General features: G+C 39.6%; 1 protein-coding gene across 1 annotated transcript; it reads left to right on the plus strand.

Moving 5' to 3' along the window:
* The first annotated feature begins 172 nt into the window (after positions 1-172).
* On the plus strand, positions 173-16186 carry slc7a7 (solute carrier family 7 member 7). Its single transcript, XM_079371888.1, has 10 exons — positions 173-471; positions 3147-3766; positions 7280-7405; positions 7514-7658; positions 11185-11308; positions 11974-12077; positions 12172-12268; positions 12375-12524; positions 13025-13208; positions 15478-16186. Exons 2-10 carry the CDS (start codon positions 3274-3276, stop codon positions 15546-15548), a joined length of 1494 nt encoding a protein of 497 aa, XP_079228014.1. The 5' UTR covers positions 173-471; positions 3147-3273; the 3' UTR covers positions 15549-16186.
* The last annotated feature ends 68 nt before the right edge of the window (positions 16187-16254 follow it).

Here is a 16254-nt window from a genome sequence, read left to right on the forward strand (position 1 = left end):
TATATTGTAACTTATCGTTTAACTGTAACATATAGTGTAGCAATAAGATATGTCCATCAATTCATTCATTTGCTATTTTTACTGTAAGTGTAATCACAATATCGACAAATCGTTGCTTCTTTGACGCTAACAACATGACTTCAATCCATTAAAAATCGAAACTCACTCAGGAGACAATACGGGGAGTAAGGTAATGAAGCCCCCTCCCTCCTCTGACTCATTTCCTCTGTAGTAAAGCGTCATACACCAGCAGTGCATAAATGCAACAAGTTCATCAGCTGAGGATCGCACAGCCACAACCAGCGGAAACACTCTGATGAGGAAGAGGCAAGAGCGCGAATCTTATTGGCTGTGGTCGTGGGGCAGAAAAAGATAGCGGGAGCCAAGGAGTAGAGGTGAAGGAAAATTAAAAAATAACACGTTACTCTGGCCAATGAGGACACACACACGGTGCTGAAAAGGTCACAGAGGGTGAGTTTTCCACAAACTTCTGCTTCACTTTGTCCACTCATTTTTTTTTTTTACTGATAATTCAAGCAGGTGATTCATTACAAGACAGTACCAGTTAAAATATGTTATTCCACATGTGCTATAGATTGATAGGAGCCTTAAATCTACAACCAAGTGTTCCTTTGGATACAATTGAAATTCAGAATGATAATCTTCATGATATGTAAATATGTTCAATGAGACAGCAATATGACTCTTTGGGTCCTCAAAAAGAATCCAGGATGTAACCTTGAGAAGTCTCACACATGAAAGATTGCCTTATCAGCACTTTTTGGACCTTGATCTCTTTCTGTAAGAGCCTTGCCTCTTTGTTTCTCCAGCAGGCCTTTGATTACACACAAGAACACTCAATCTTCTCAATCTACTGTCCTTCTTCCTTTAGAGTCACTTCTTTGTGAACCCACGTGTTGCTTTGTCTTGAAGGGTATCAGTCACTTTGACCTCCTCTGTCATATTCATTTGAATCCTTCTTTAGTATCAGGATATCAGGACACTGATGGTCTTTCCTCTGTCTCTGTTATTCTCCAACACTGAATGATTTATTTGACTGTTTACTATCTTAATATCAATGTATTGGTCCATGCAGCTGTTCTTTTTATCTGGATATTAGGCTTGCGTTTCTAAAACCTGTTTAACAGTAATCTTTGCTGGCTCACAAAAAAAAACATTTAACAGCATTTTTAGTGATTTGAAGGTGAAAAATCAACTGGGGTAAAACAGTTATCTAAAATTGCTTTGAATACAAAAAAATTGCTTACAAAAAAGCTTTGACCCATACATTATTCTTAAACTATGTGTTTCTGAGACACATTTCAGTTTTGGTATTTCATTCCAAAAGTATCTTTACCAGAATCATAATAATAATAATGTCAAATCCCTGAAATCTTATTTTTGACTTGGAATACTGCTTTTCTTGAAAATCTCCATTTACTGAAGTGACATTAAATTAGGCCATTTTCAAATTACTTTCTCCCTCGAACAGTGACGAGACAACTGATAGAAGGAAGGTGAAGGTTGAAGCCTGTTTCAGTTATTGTTACAGTTTACATATTGTCTTTGAAATCACCTTGAAAAATCATGTGCATCTAGAATTTTCAGCTAATATGTTCCTAATTTATAATAGATTTTTCCCTCGTATCAAATAAAGAAACTTACTTTTTTAAGATTGAAGTCAGTGAACTTCGCATATTAACGAGACAACTGATAGAAGGAATGAGGAAGATGACGGTTAAAGCCTGTGGTTCAGCTACGTAATGTCACAGATTACAAATTGTCTTTAAAATCACCTTGAAACATCATTGGAATCTAAATTCCTTTCCTTTTCAGCAAATGTATTCCTAATTCCTGACAGATTTTACCCTTATATTGACTCAAAATGTGACTTTTTAATCTGTAGTGATGGATGGTAAAAGTAAAACTTTTATAAATTCAACTATAGGGAAAATTGCAGACTGTTGAAATCCCCTTGACATAACAGCATTTCACAAAATGTGTCCTCTCAAATAGAAATGCTCTTAGCAGTAGGGCAATTTTATACATCTTGATGTCATATCTCTAAAGTCTATGCCTTCACATATTTTATCACATTGTATCATTAAAGAATTTTTCATGGTAGTTCTAATAGCAAAGTTCTAACTTTGGTTTACCTGTAATATAGGAAAAGTAAAGGATAATCGTTAAAATCACTTTGGAACTACTTTTTCCAAGTTTTTCCTTGAAAATATGTAAACCATAGGCCTTTTCTTTTTGTTTAGTTTTTTTTAAAACTTCTTTTTCAAATTCAAGACAATTTAATGCATGAAGGTGTTTTTGAGGATATTCTTTGAAATCAAATTGAAATCGAACACCTTGACCTTTACATTAAAATAACTTACATTATGTAGTTTTAAACATTTTTGGCCTATATATCACCCAGCGATGTGTGTTTATTAAATGGAAACACATTTTAACTTAGCAGGCTTGGTGTCATACAACTGAAACGGTCACCTTCAAGTCAATTCGACTCAAACTTTATTACAGGCTCAAGGTCCAAATAAAAGCAAAAACAACAGCGCAACACTCAGTGCTCACTTTCATTCAAAACTCCATTAGCATTTTGTCAAATTTCAAGCTATTTTACAAAATAATTTGTAAATGATATTAAAAAAGGTGAAAGAACAAGCAGCCAAACATGATATTGTCTCATCATCACAATTTATTTAATGCCGAGGATGATGAACTTTGGAAAACATGTAACCAGCCACTATTTTGTCACTCTGCCAATATGTATCTGTTTTTGCAGATTTCTTGGTGTGCGTTTCTGGCTCAAGTGGTAATTCTACCTCAGATACATGTTTGGTTACTAATGAAGAACCAGTGTTTTCAGGCATGTTTGCTCCTCTCCCTCTCTGTCAATACACTCAACCTTAAAAGGCCATTTGCTGTGCGAACTAATGGCTCTGCACTCCACTAAACTGCTCTAAAACACAACAGCTTGTACCCTCGTGTGGTTTACATGATTTTTTCTGTAGATTAGTGGCCCTGTGTGTTTTTGGCTAGATTTAGTCAGGATTGAAACGGTATATACATTTTCTGCTATGAACAGTCTGTTTCTGATGTTACAGCATCAACTAAACTTTCCTGTGTTTCCTCCACAGATGGCAGGAGGGGGTTTCAGAAAAGTTTAAATTTTCAGTCACGCATTAAAGGGGAAAGCTCTACATTTGTGACTATTCAAAGGGAATTTTCTGAAAAAAAAATCAATAAACCAACAAAACAACAACAATGGCCTCCTACAGCACTGCCCCAACACAAGAGGTGACAAATGGAGGCCCCTCTCCTGCAAAGTCTGAAGGCTCAGAAGAGTCGATGAAGCTAAAGAAGGAGATCTCCCTCCTTAATGGCGTCTGCCTCATCGTGGGGAATATGATCGGCTCAGGGATATTCGTCTCACCCAAGGGGGTTCTCATCCACAGCGCCTCCTACGGCCTCTCCCTGGTGGTATGGACCATTGGGGGGATCTTCTCCGTGTTTGGCGCCCTGTGCTACGCCGAGCTAGGGACCACCATTACCAAGTCTGGGGCGTCCTATGCCTACATCCTGGAGGCCTTTGGGGGCTTCATGGCCTTCATCCGCCTGTGGACGTCACTGCTTATTATTGAGCCAACCAGCCAGGCCATCATAGCCATAACTTTCTCCAACTACATGGTGCAGCCCGTCTTCCCCACCTGTATAGCGCCATACGTGGCCAACAGGCTGCTGGCTGCCACTTGTATATGTAAGTACACATCAAGAGTGTGAATTAATGTGTATATATGTTAGCAAGTGCAGTCGTAAGACATAGATGATATATTTAACAACCCCAGTTCATTTCAAATCAGAAGGAAAGCACGTGAGTATCATAGACTAGAGAAGTGAAAATTAGTGACACCACTGCTTCAGTCAGCAGGTCTGTGGTAGAAAAACTCACAGACAATCAGTCAAACAGGAACTGAGCGTCCCTTACAACTTGTGCAGCAATGAGGAAGAGTAATGGAAAAAATATCTTACTTGTTCTCAGTGCAGTTGTGCATTTTGAATTTTCTCTTCACGCTACCAACATACTTGAGTCACTACTTTTTTAATCTGTGGGAAAAGCAAAAAGCGATACATTACTTTAGAGGAATCCCAAACAGAGAAGAGGCACTCAAAGAGCAAAGCTGATAAACTGATTTAATCAAACTGACAAAATCACAGCAAGACCTTTACAAAACTTCTCTCTGAAGCAAACGGAAATACCAACACTCAGGCAACCAGGCAATGAACAAGCAGCCATGGACAAAAACAAGGGTTTTCAAGGTGATATCCTGCGGACAAGCCCTAAAAAATAGAAAAATACAAATTGTGCTTCTTTGCAATAAATACTACTCACTTATCCAGCCACTTGTCTAAACGTCACACATGCATGAACACTTGAAAACAAACATGCACATTTGTGGCCTGTACTGGTAAGCAGTGTTCGGAGCATGAGGGCTGATAGCTGTGAGGTAAAGTCCTCCAGGGAGACTCTGACCTGAGAGGCTAACACGCTACTGCACAGCTCAGCACAAGTGGGAGGCTTAATACTAAACTAAATACACTTCTGTCTGTATGAAAACATTCACTCTCTTGGAGGCCTATAGTCTTGTAAACTATGCATCTACAGCTTCTATGATTACAGACTCTGTATTCATATTAAAGTTGCGCTAAAGAGACAACACCTTTTGACCATACTAAATGATAAAAATTACTTTTTTGCATTCTGTTTTACTTGACAACAGACAGAATCTTCACATTAGCTTAAAAAGAAGTTGGTCCAATATCTATGGAAGCCCACTTCTGCCAGGAACTTACTTACTTCATTATATCCTATAGATGTGAAAATTCTGTAGATAGAGATTTTTTAACACTTTAGCTGATTGCAGATCCTGATATAGATGTGTGTGGTTTTTTTTCATTACTTCTTCGTATTTCTTTGTCTGTTTTAAAAATGAGCTATAGGACTAGATGTATAGATCTTTATCAGAAAAGGTGTACGACTCACACACTGGCAACCCTTTTCACACAGACATAAATCTCCAGAAAATCAATTCAGAGAATCCCTACTTTTCTCGCACAGTTCTTTTTTGTGTGGAAATGTGTTTAATTAATTCTCTGTTGTTGTTATGCATACCCACTTAAAGGCAGGGTAGGTAATTTCCTCCAGATACACTTTTTAAGATGTTGGTTGAAATTGTCTTGAGGTCCTGGGAGTAATTAATAATTCATGTGCTCTGAAAAAGAACAAAAAACTGTAAACACGTAAAAACTTTGACCAATGTCTGCACTCTGTACATGTTTTTATGAACCAATCAAGCTTCCCTGTCTCCTTGCTTGCTCTCTACCCCATGCATGCACAAGCCCACACTCAAAGCATGAGCTGAAATCCGATTCTGGACCTGCTTTTAAGGGAGCACAAGGAGAGGAGGTAGATGAAGACGGAGCACAAAGAAAATGCTACTTTCAAAATCAAGTTAGTTTTCGAAAATTACCTACCCTGCCTTTAAACATAAATAGTCAATACGACTGAAAAGGACTAAAAATAAACACCATCATATTTTCCTTGCATAAAAGGGAAATGTTTTTTTTTTTGGTTTCTTTTTTTGGCCTTCACCATTAGTGATAATACACCTGAAGAGAGACAGGACATACAGGGAAGAGAAAGCAGGGATGACATGTAAGAAATGGGAAAAGAGTCAGAGTAAATCCTAAAGCAGTAAAGGCTTTGTCACTATAGGGTATAACAACTAACTAAATGATAAATAACTAATTGGTTCCCCACTATCTAGAGTCATACGAAAGAAAATATGAACATGATTATCTTAAAAAAAAATGACAGAAAATTTGAAAGAAAATACACAAGATACCACAAACTGTCAAATTAGGGAAAGTATAACTTCAACATCTTCCATGTTACCTTTTAAGCCCTTTCAAAAGATAACATGTTAAAAAAAACCCATGGTTTTAAAAAAAAGTACATAAATCATTTTGCAGTTGAAACCAAAGTCCTGGATATCATATTCACCATTCACATGTGACTACACAGCCAGTGGGCAACCATATTAGTTATTGAAGATCTCCATTTCACTTCACATGTAGACCATATTTATACTCCACTACCAGTGGGCCAGCCTCCTGAACCCAATCTCACACCTCCCACCCTTCTAACCTTTCATTGTCAACACACCACTCCGTTACGTCTTGTGGGGCAAAGCTTCCTCTTCGTCACTCTGTGCTGGTCGCCTCAGTCCAGGGCGTTGTGTTTTTGTTGTGTTTGACTGGAGCTCCTGTTGTGAATGGACTTGTTATGATATACTACCTGTCAATAATGTTAGATAATAATATTATGATTTGTCTCCTGACTCTTTAACACTGCTGGTCCACATGGAGGAGAGGACGGGGATATAGTCCTTGTTTTGGACTAATCCTTAAATCTCTTGGTAATGTGGAGGTCAGTGGTGAACTGCAGTTGTAAACTTCAATCTTTTTAAAACAAAATTGGTGCACTGTGTCACTTAAAAATGATTTTTGCTAAAGAAATTCTGGTTATCCAGAATGTGTTGAATTTTAACATTTATTGAGCCAGGAGGAATATTTAATGAGAAAATGTGCAGTTATTTGCACATTTTTTTCTCTTAAAACTTAAACTCACTTTTGATGTATCAAGCTGAGGTGAGCCTTAAGGAAAACACAGTTGCACCCAGTTGTTAGTAAAATTGACCATGCTCCTAAGTATGACTATTAAAATCATTACTTCCATACAATTTTTACCAATATTTTTTTTCTTAAGTACACCAATGCTGCTTAAAACTAAGGAAGTAGCTGTTTAGTTTAGACCACTTTCAGATTATTTGCAGCTGTCGGGTCAATAAGTAGTAATGGTTACTAAGAACACTATGGCGTCATTGAGAAGAGTTAAACCCAGCTGTTTTGATTTTGAAATGTTCTTCCAAGATAGTACCTGTGATTGTTTTTATGTATGCATGTGTCTAGTGAGGCTGTACATACTGCACTTGGCTGTTTCCTCATCGGAAAATCCACAGACAAGTGTGCTTGAGTCAGCAGCAGTGTTTCCTACAAGTCATCATACTCTTTAACACTGAAACATGCTGGCACACAGTTTACAGAGCAAATGTCGCCTGTTGGCACTTAAATGGTTTGTTTCTACAGTATGGGTGCGTGTTTGTGAATGATATAAACAGATTAAGTTGATGGTTTTTTTGCTTCCACACAGGTTTGCTCACCTTTGTAAACTGTGCCTATGTGAAGTGGGGCACCAGGGTCCAGGACTTCTTCACCTATGCCAAAGTCATCGCTCTCATAGCAGTAATCATCACTGGCCTAGTGAAGATTGGTCAAGGTGCTACTCTTCTAATTTTGTATATAGAATTACATTTGTTAAATTAGAAAAACATATTGTTGAGGTTATTTTTTTAACACTAAAATAATTTATTCGTGTTTTTTTAAGGTCACACACAGAACTTTGAGGGCCTCTTTGAGGGCTCCTCTCGGGATCCAGGAGGCATTGCTCTGGCTCTGTACTCAGCTCTGTTCTCCTATTCTGGATGGGACACCCTCAACTTTGTCACAGAGGAGATCAAGAACCCAGAGAGGTAAAGAGATCAAGTTCATGTTTTTATAAATACAATATTCACCTGTTAGTTTGAAGACTGAAGTAGGTTTTGCTTACATTAATTTCTAATTTCTATATTGCTCCTGGAACACAAAACATGAAAGTTTTTGTAAAAAAATCTAGACTGAATTCTCATCGCAGACAGTTGTAAAATTAGTAATGGAGACCAAACCTCTCTTTTTGCCAAGGCAAACATGTTTATTTAAGTCATAAATGTGGACGTTTTAGTATGAGCTTGGAACAACCAATTAAATCTGCCAGGAACCAACGTGTCATGATTGATGACAAGCTATCATTTAAGGTTCAAGTTGCCTCGGCCAAGTCATGCCGATTTGCTTTATTTAGGAATCAGAGAAGATTAGACCTTACCTATCAGAACATGCTACACAGCTCCTGGTACAGGCTCTTGTGATATCACACATTGCAACTCCCTATATCACCAACTATCAAACGATCGTAGAAAATGCAACAGCACTTCAACCCACCAAAAAGAGTATGCCAAACCACTATTCATCTCCTTGCCTAGGATCCCGTTTACTGCTCATATCAAATTTAATACTCTGCTGTTCACCTAAAAAAACAGTGACAAAAACTATAATCCAGGTCTACACTCCCACTATGCTCTGCCAACGAAAGGCAACTGATCCAACCTTCACAACAGGGTCCTAAGACACTAACAAGACTCTTCTCCTCTGTTGCCCTATAATTCTTATTATACCATGGCCTGGGTGGAAACTTGATTCTGATTAGCTGTGGGTTGTCAATTACAATTACAATTTTTTCATTGCATTGTAACCCAATCTTCGGGTCGGTGGGGAGTCCTTGCCCCAGGTGGAGGAGTTTAAGTATCTCGGGGTCTTATTCACGAGTGGGGGGAAGATGGAGCGTGAGATCGACAGACGGATCGGTGCGGTGTCTGCAGTCATGCGGTCGCTGTATCAGTCCGTCGTGGTGAAGAAGGAGCTAAGCTGAAAGGCGAAGCTCTCAATTTACTGGTCGATCTTCGTTCCTACCCTCACCTATGGTCATGAGCTTTGGGTCATGACCGAAAGAATGAGATCGCTGATACAAGCGGCCGAAATGGGCTTCCTCCGTAGGGTGGCTGGGCGCACCCTTAGAGATAGGGTGAGGAGCTCGGTCACCAGGGAGGAGCTTGGAGTAGAGCCGTTACTCCTTCACATCGAGAGGAGTCAGTTGAGGTGGTTCGGGCATCTGGTCCGGATGCCCCGTGGACGCCTCCCTAGGGAGGTGTTCCGGGCATGTCCCTCCGGGAGGAGGCCTCGGGGTATACCCAGGACACGCTGGAGAGACAATGTCTCTCGGCTGGCTTGGGAACGCCTCGGGGTCCCACCGGAAGAGCTGGAATCTGCCAGGAACCAACGTGTCATGATTGATGACAAGCTATCATTTAAGGTTCAAGTTGCCTCGGCCAAGTCATGCCGATTTGCTTTGTTTAGGAATCAGAGAAGATTAGACCTTACCTATCAGAACATGCTACACAGCTCCTGGTACAGGCTCTTGTGATATCACACATTGCAACTCCCTATATCACCAACTATCAAACGATCGTAAAAAATGCAACAGCACTTCAACCCACCAAAAAGAGTATGCCAAACCACTATTCATCTCCTTGCCTAGGATCCCGGTTACTGCTCATATCAAATTTAATACTCTGCTGTTCACCTAAAAAAACAGTGACAAAAACTATAATCCAGGTCTACACTCCCACTATGCTCTGCCAACGAAAGGCAACTGATCCAACCTTCACAACAGGGTCCTAAGACACTAACAAGACTCTTCTCCTCTGTTGCCCTCCAGTGGTGGAATGAACTTCCAAACTCTATTCGATCAGCAGAGTCCCTTTGCACCTTCATGAGTATCTACGACCTTAATGATATTGATGATGATGATATTGACGAAGGTTTGGATATAAGTGATGACACTGGTAATGACGATGGGGTTTGTTTGAAAACGATGACCTTTAACATGGTTTCTATACTGATTAGAGCTCTGCTGTCAATGTTGTGCTTTGCCTCTGTGCAATTCCTGTCAGCACCTGTGTCCTATCGGACTTAAAGCTGTTTTTTTGCACCAACTGACATTGTTTCCTCTTTTCTAGATTCTTGCTTGTGTTGTACTTTCTCGCTAATGTACATCATTTTGTAGCTTCTGTGCCAATGGACTAGTTTTTGAGACCAGCACCAGGTGTCCACTTTAAGAACTGCGCTTTCTGGAAACCAGACTTTGGCATCATTTTTAGCACTGGAAAACATATTTGAACCTTAAGCCTGATTTAGTAAAATCTAATATTTATCAAGGATAAATTTGTATATTTGTTTTGTTACACAATTCCTCCCCCTCTTCAATAAGGTACTTGAGAAAATTCTCTTAAAGTAACAATGAAAAAGGTATTTGTCACTGCATTGGAAAATAACTTTGAGAGCGTATTAAATCAAGGGCAATTACGGTAATTGCCAATATAAACAAAGATTCAAATGTCGCTAACATTTTCAAAATCCTCTCTAAACATTTAGTGATGCACTTTCTGATAGTAATTCACTAATAATCAAACAGTACAGTTTGACTTAGTGATGATCAAAGGAAGGATAAGACCTGAATGGGTGTATTGTGATGTTTGACTGTGGATGTTTGAGATTTATGCTCTTATTTACACCTGGTGGGAGAGGTTTAAAGTTTTTCTACAAGATAAAAGATAGTAACAAAAACCACAGTGTGCAGCATGCAAAGCCTTACTTCAGTAACAGGATTAACTATAGGCAAAATGTACTCAACCTATCAATAATGTTCAAAATCATACTGTGTTTTACTGATATTTTGGGTTGGTATTCCCAATGCTTAAGGTGTATGTTGTTTAAATACTGTAGACATTCAATTTGGACCTATTTTTTACTCTGTCATGTAGTATAATAATGTTTGAAAGCAGTGCATCATATTCTTTCTTTTCATATTTTTATTACTATCCCCATTAGCACCAGCATACACATTGGCTATTCTTCCTGGGGTCCAACACATATCCATTCATACACACTTAAATACAGAGCAAAGGAGTCATCTGTTTTTCTTTTTTTAGGATTTTTCTTTTGTAGTCTCCATAAGTAAAAACCTTTAATGTGTTTAGAAAAAGATTCCTGTATTTAGCCTTAAACAATTTCAAGTTTATCCACAGCGGAATAAGTTCCCAATCAGGGAAGATTTGTGGATTTTACAGGGCATAAAGGTAGTACGTAGTAGAAAAGTGGAGAACTTGATTAGATTTGTTAAGTTACATTCCTGTTTTAAAGACTACACATGTGACTGGATCCCCAGTCTCCCTTAGACTTCCCAGGCAGATTAACCCCCCCCCCCACACACACACACACACTTCATCACAATCCCCATCCACGCCTCTCACATGAGGTCCATCCCCTCTTGACCACAGACTCCTGCAGAAATCATTTCACGGTCCATATCTGATCCCCTTTGATGCTTAATTTTGTCATTTTCAGGAATCTGCCGCTGGCCATCGCAATATCCATGCCCATAGTGACAGTGATCTACATTCTTACCAACGTGGCCTACTACACCATCCTCCCCATCAATGCTATCTTAGACAGTGATGCAGTGGCTGTGGTAAGTGCATATAATTCTTATTAGACGGATCGGTGCAGTGTCTGCAGTCATGCGGTCGCTGTATCGGTCCGTCGTGATGAAGAAGGAGGGTGCACCCTTAGAGATAGGGTGAGGAGCTCGGTCACCAGGGAGGAGCTTGGAGTAGAGCCGTTACTCCTTCACATCGAGAGGAGTCAGTTGAGGTAGTTCGGGCATCTGGTCCGGATGCCCCATGGACGCCTCCCTAGGGAGGTGTTCCGGGCATGTCCCTCCGGGAGGAGGCCTCGGGGTATACCCAGGACACGCTGGAGAGACTATGTCTCTCGTCTGGCTTGGGAACACCTCAGGGTCCCACCGGAAGAGCTGGAGGAGGTGTCCGGGGTGAGGGAAGTCTGGGCGTCTCTACTTAGACTGTTGCCCCCGTGACCCGGCCCCGGATAAGCAGCAGAAAATGGTTGGATGGATGGATGGATGGATGGATGGATGGATGTAACCCAATGGGATAGAGATTACTTTTCTCCTGGTATAAGGCAGACCCTCAGTTTTCTGTTTGAATTTTTCTTTCGTAATTCACCACGGTATGAGCAGGATAATGTCCTCACGATTGGCTCTGCAGAAGCTGCACATTTCTGGCCTCATTGTCATCTATAAACTTCTGTTAATGGACTTGTATTTACTTTTTCTAGACTTTTGCAGACCAGGTGTTTGGTGTAATGAACTGGACTATTCCTCTCGCTGTGGCTCTTTCTTGCTTTGGAGGACTCAATGCATCCATCCTGGCTTCATCGAGGTGAGGGGTTGTATTTAAACACTATTTTTGCCATCTCATCATACTTTGTCCATCATTAATTACATTGTTATTGCATTATTTTGTTTGTTTGAAGGCTGTTTTTCGTCGGCTCCAGAGAGGGCCACTTACCGGACTACTTGTGCATGATCCATGTCCACCGCTACACTCCAGTCCCTGCCTTACTCTTCAACGTCAGCCACCTTCCCTTTTGACTTTGTTTTTAGCCCAATGTTAAATCCTTAGAAAAAAAACATACATTTAATGGTTGGACTTAGTGTTTCTTATCTGTCTCTACAGGGCATCATGGCTCTGATATACCTGTGTGTAGAAGACGTCTTCAGGCTCATCAACTACTACAGCTTCAGCTATTGGTTCTTTGTTGGTCTGTCCATTTTGGGACAATTGTATCTACGCTGGAAGCAGCCAGAGAGAAAGAGACCACTAAAGGTAACTCACCTTTACTGCACCACATTGCGAGTTAGAAAAAGACAGGTTGGCTTCTGCCGTAACTATTAAAATGGACACTTTAAAACAATAAATGCAGCAAAACCAAAGATAGTTTTGTGATTACTGCAGTCATTATTTTTCCTTGTTAAAATAACCACAAAGCAATCAGTCAAATATTCAGACATGTTACAATGCTAGTAGCAGCTAATGCTGCCTGTAAGCATGAAACAATCATAGTAGTGGGCTACTGAATAAACTTGTTTTAAACAAAGGGTAGAAAATTACAAAATACATCTGGTTTTAAAGTCTCATGGTTTTGGCTCCAATGAAATAAAATGATTGGATGAAAATCCAATTATTATAGTGTGTTTGGGTATTTTCTTACTTGTTTGAAGCAACTTGCATTTAAGCTAAACACGAAAACAAAATTGACAGTTTCAAATATTAGATTTTCTGTTTTACACAAGGCCTTACCTATTTTTCCCCTCTTCCTCCCTCAGCTTAGTCTCTTCTACCCCATCATTTTTTGCTTCCTCACTGTCTTCCTCGTGGTGGTGCCGCTCTACAGTGACACCATCAACTCTCTGATCGGCATTGGCATCGCACTGTCAGGTGTACCCGTTTACTTCCTGTGCATCTACACTCCAGCCAAAAAGAGGCCACTGTGGCTCCGACGTGCCATTGGTAAGTCTGTTATCTATGTTTTCAGACATAAAATCTTTGATGATTTTTGAACCAAGAGTTTCCCGCTTGATTTACCTGTGAGTTCCTGGCCAGGTCCTTGCTGTGCTACATTTTGATAATGTGTCATTGTTCATTTAGGGTGGTTCAGGCATGTGCAGCCTTTAAGGGTTAATCATTAACAAATTAGAGCCTACTTCGATTGAAGATTTGCAAGAGTCTAAATCATTTAATGAAAATGAAAGTATTAAAACAGGAAAACAATACCGGCCAGAAATGAAAACAATATTCTGTGAAATTTAAGTTGAACAAACATGTTCAGTTGGGCGTGCCGGGAAAACCTTTAAAGTGAGGCGTACATACATGTCAAGGGATCCTTTCAGATGCCCAAACCACCTCAACTGGCTCTTTATGATGCAAACAACAGCTCTACTCCGAGGGTTGGAACGAAGATCGCACAGTAAATCGTGAAGCTGCCTTGAGGCTCAGCTCCATCTTTGCCTCACTGGTCCAGCAAACACCTGCATTACTGCTGATGCCGAGCCAATCCGTCTGTTGATCTCACGCTCCATCCGTCCCTCACTTGTGAACAAGATCCCCAGACACTTGAACACTTTATTTTAGGGCAAAGACTGCCCACCCAGGGAGAGCAATCCACTGTTTCCCAGTGGAGAACCATGGCCTTGAACTTGGAGATGCTCACCCTCATCCTAGCCGCTTCACACTCGGCTGCAAACTGCCTCAGTGCCTGCTGGAGGTCCCAGCATGAGGAAGCCAACAAAACTACGTCATGCAAAAAGCAGGGACGAGATTTTAAGGTCCCCAAACTGGAAACCCTCCTCCCCCAGCTGCTCCTTGACATCCTGTCCATAACATTCACAAACAGGACTGGTGACAAAGGGCAACCCTGGTGAAGACCAGTACGCACCGGGAACGTGTCTGACTTAAACAATACCTTTAAGATAAATAGATTGTCCCAGTGATTAATAAAGCAAGATTTGTAAAAAAAAGGAAAAAAAGAAAAGAAAAAAAAGACATAATTGGACACTTGCTTGAGCTTTTTTTGTGTGTAGCTCTCGTCTTCATTTTAGTAACAACCAGACCTACATGCCGCTGGAACTGTGACATGTATCAAGAAATTAATCTGATTAGTTATTTTCATCACTTGAACACACTGTCGGGATTCATTTAAAAAACATAGCTGACATTATTGATAGGTGGGCGCAATGTAAAGGTTAGACGAGACTTAAAACCTGCTGCTCCAGCTCTAGACCTGTCGTTAGGTTAACTGAAAGTTAGGTCAAGACAGAATTTCCAGCATGGCTGCGACTGCCGATAAACCCCCTGCCATAGCAGATGACTGACATCACTTAGGTGTTGTCCATTAATATATAGAGTCTATGATTAATATTGTCTGATTTAAATAGATGTTTTAAAAAAATACTATATGCACTTACATGAAATAAAAATACAAAAACCTTGTTGCAGAGCTTACCATTGTCTTTCACTATTTGCTGAAACTTAAGACCTCAGTGGTAATAATCTTCATGCATGTCTTAACAAATATGGCCTGTGCAAAAGACAACACGTTCACCAACAGATAGTTAACATAGACTGTAAATATTAAAGTGTTTACCCATGTTAACCTTGTGACAGTCAGTGGCCCATTCCAATAGACTGAACCCTTGCGGTCATTCCTTCGGCATTTTTCTACCTCAGTAGATTAAACATTTCAGGTTGGATACTAACTTCCAGGTTTTGTGCAGTATGATTTGGATGCATCCTTTCAGGAAATGAATCAAATCAAAACAAACGACAATAAAACATAATAGATGAGGCTGGTTTTGGTAACACTTTCAAAATGTTAGGTTGTTACTTTGTTTTCATGAAATGGGACTTTTCTATTATTTATGAAGCCATCGTGCATATATCACATCTGAGTTGGAGTGTCAATAACATGAGGCAGGTTATTGACTTCCACACTCACTTACACAGTGAATGAATCAGACAAAGTAGGAACAAATATTGACCTTCCTTTGCGTGCCTACTGAACAAAAGTTCGTAACAGTATACAGCACAGACAGAAGAGACTGTCTACTGTCATATTGTGTTGGCTCTTTGCACCTTATGCTTGTATACATGTCCATCCCTGAATTTTGTCCTAGCTGAACCAAAAATACACGCATTTAGTTCTATTTTTGCAGTATGATTCTCGCTGATAACTGAATATGCTATAGCCTACTAACTTTACTTCCATCTCCTCCTCTTTCAGCTAAATCTGGTTTGCTGATTCAGAAGGTGTGTTACTCTGTTCTGACAGAAATGGACGACAAAGCAGAATAATGTTTAATTTTATCACCCGACCAAAGACTGATGACGCACAAATGCAGAACAGAAATCAAGGGTGGCCGATTGCTGCTACTGATGCACGAAACATTTGAGGATTGAGCTGGACCCCAGCATTCTGACCTGCCAATCACCATCAAACAGCGATAATGTTAATGTGAAAAATGTCTGAGTGCTTTTTGACACCTTTCCATTTGGCTGAAAATTTGAAGTGAAAATAGAAATGTACTCAATCAGTTTCTAATTAAACAACTATGTATAAGTAGACTTATTAAATTAATGTATGAAATTACATAGTATTATATATTACATTTTTGATTTTCCCCCCAAAAAATGGTAATGTTAACATTTTTATTTTCAGAAAAATATTTTTTTTATTATTATTATTATTTTTTTAAAAGCACTGCTGACCATAGAAAGTGTTTTATCATTCATGTTTGCATAAATAAAAACATTAACAAAAAACAAGAATATACTGCAGAAAGGTTATATTCATGAAATGTTTTATACTTTAAGGTGTGTAGTCTACTGAGGGCTCCTCGTACCATTTGGCTCAAACACTGGCTGTTAATAGGACAGTTTGAGACAATTAAGCTAAAAATATGTATTTATATTAAAGTAACTTCTTGACTAAATATATGATTATGTGCTTTATTCTGCTCACATGTAGTTTCTTAGTAATGATGTGTTTTCAAATCACAAT

The sequence above is a fragment of the Symphodus melops genome (genome assembly GCF_947650265.1).
Source record: "Symphodus melops genome assembly, chromosome: 20".
NCBI lineage: Eukaryota > Metazoa > Chordata > Actinopteri > Labriformes > Labridae > Symphodus > Symphodus melops.

Coding starts and splice junctions, on each gene's coding strand:
- slc7a7 (XM_079371888.1), top strand. CDS start 3,274: ATGGCCTCCTACAGCACTGCCCCAACACAAGAGGTGACAAATGGAGGC. Junction 11,309..11,973: donor ACAGTGATGCAGTGGCTGTG/GTAAGTGCATAT, acceptor TACTTTTTCTAG/ACTTTTGCAGACCAGGTGTT. Junction 12,078..12,171: donor TCCATCCTGGCTTCATCGAG/GTGAGGGGTTGT, acceptor GTTTGTTTGAAG/GCTGTTTTTCGTCGGCTCCA.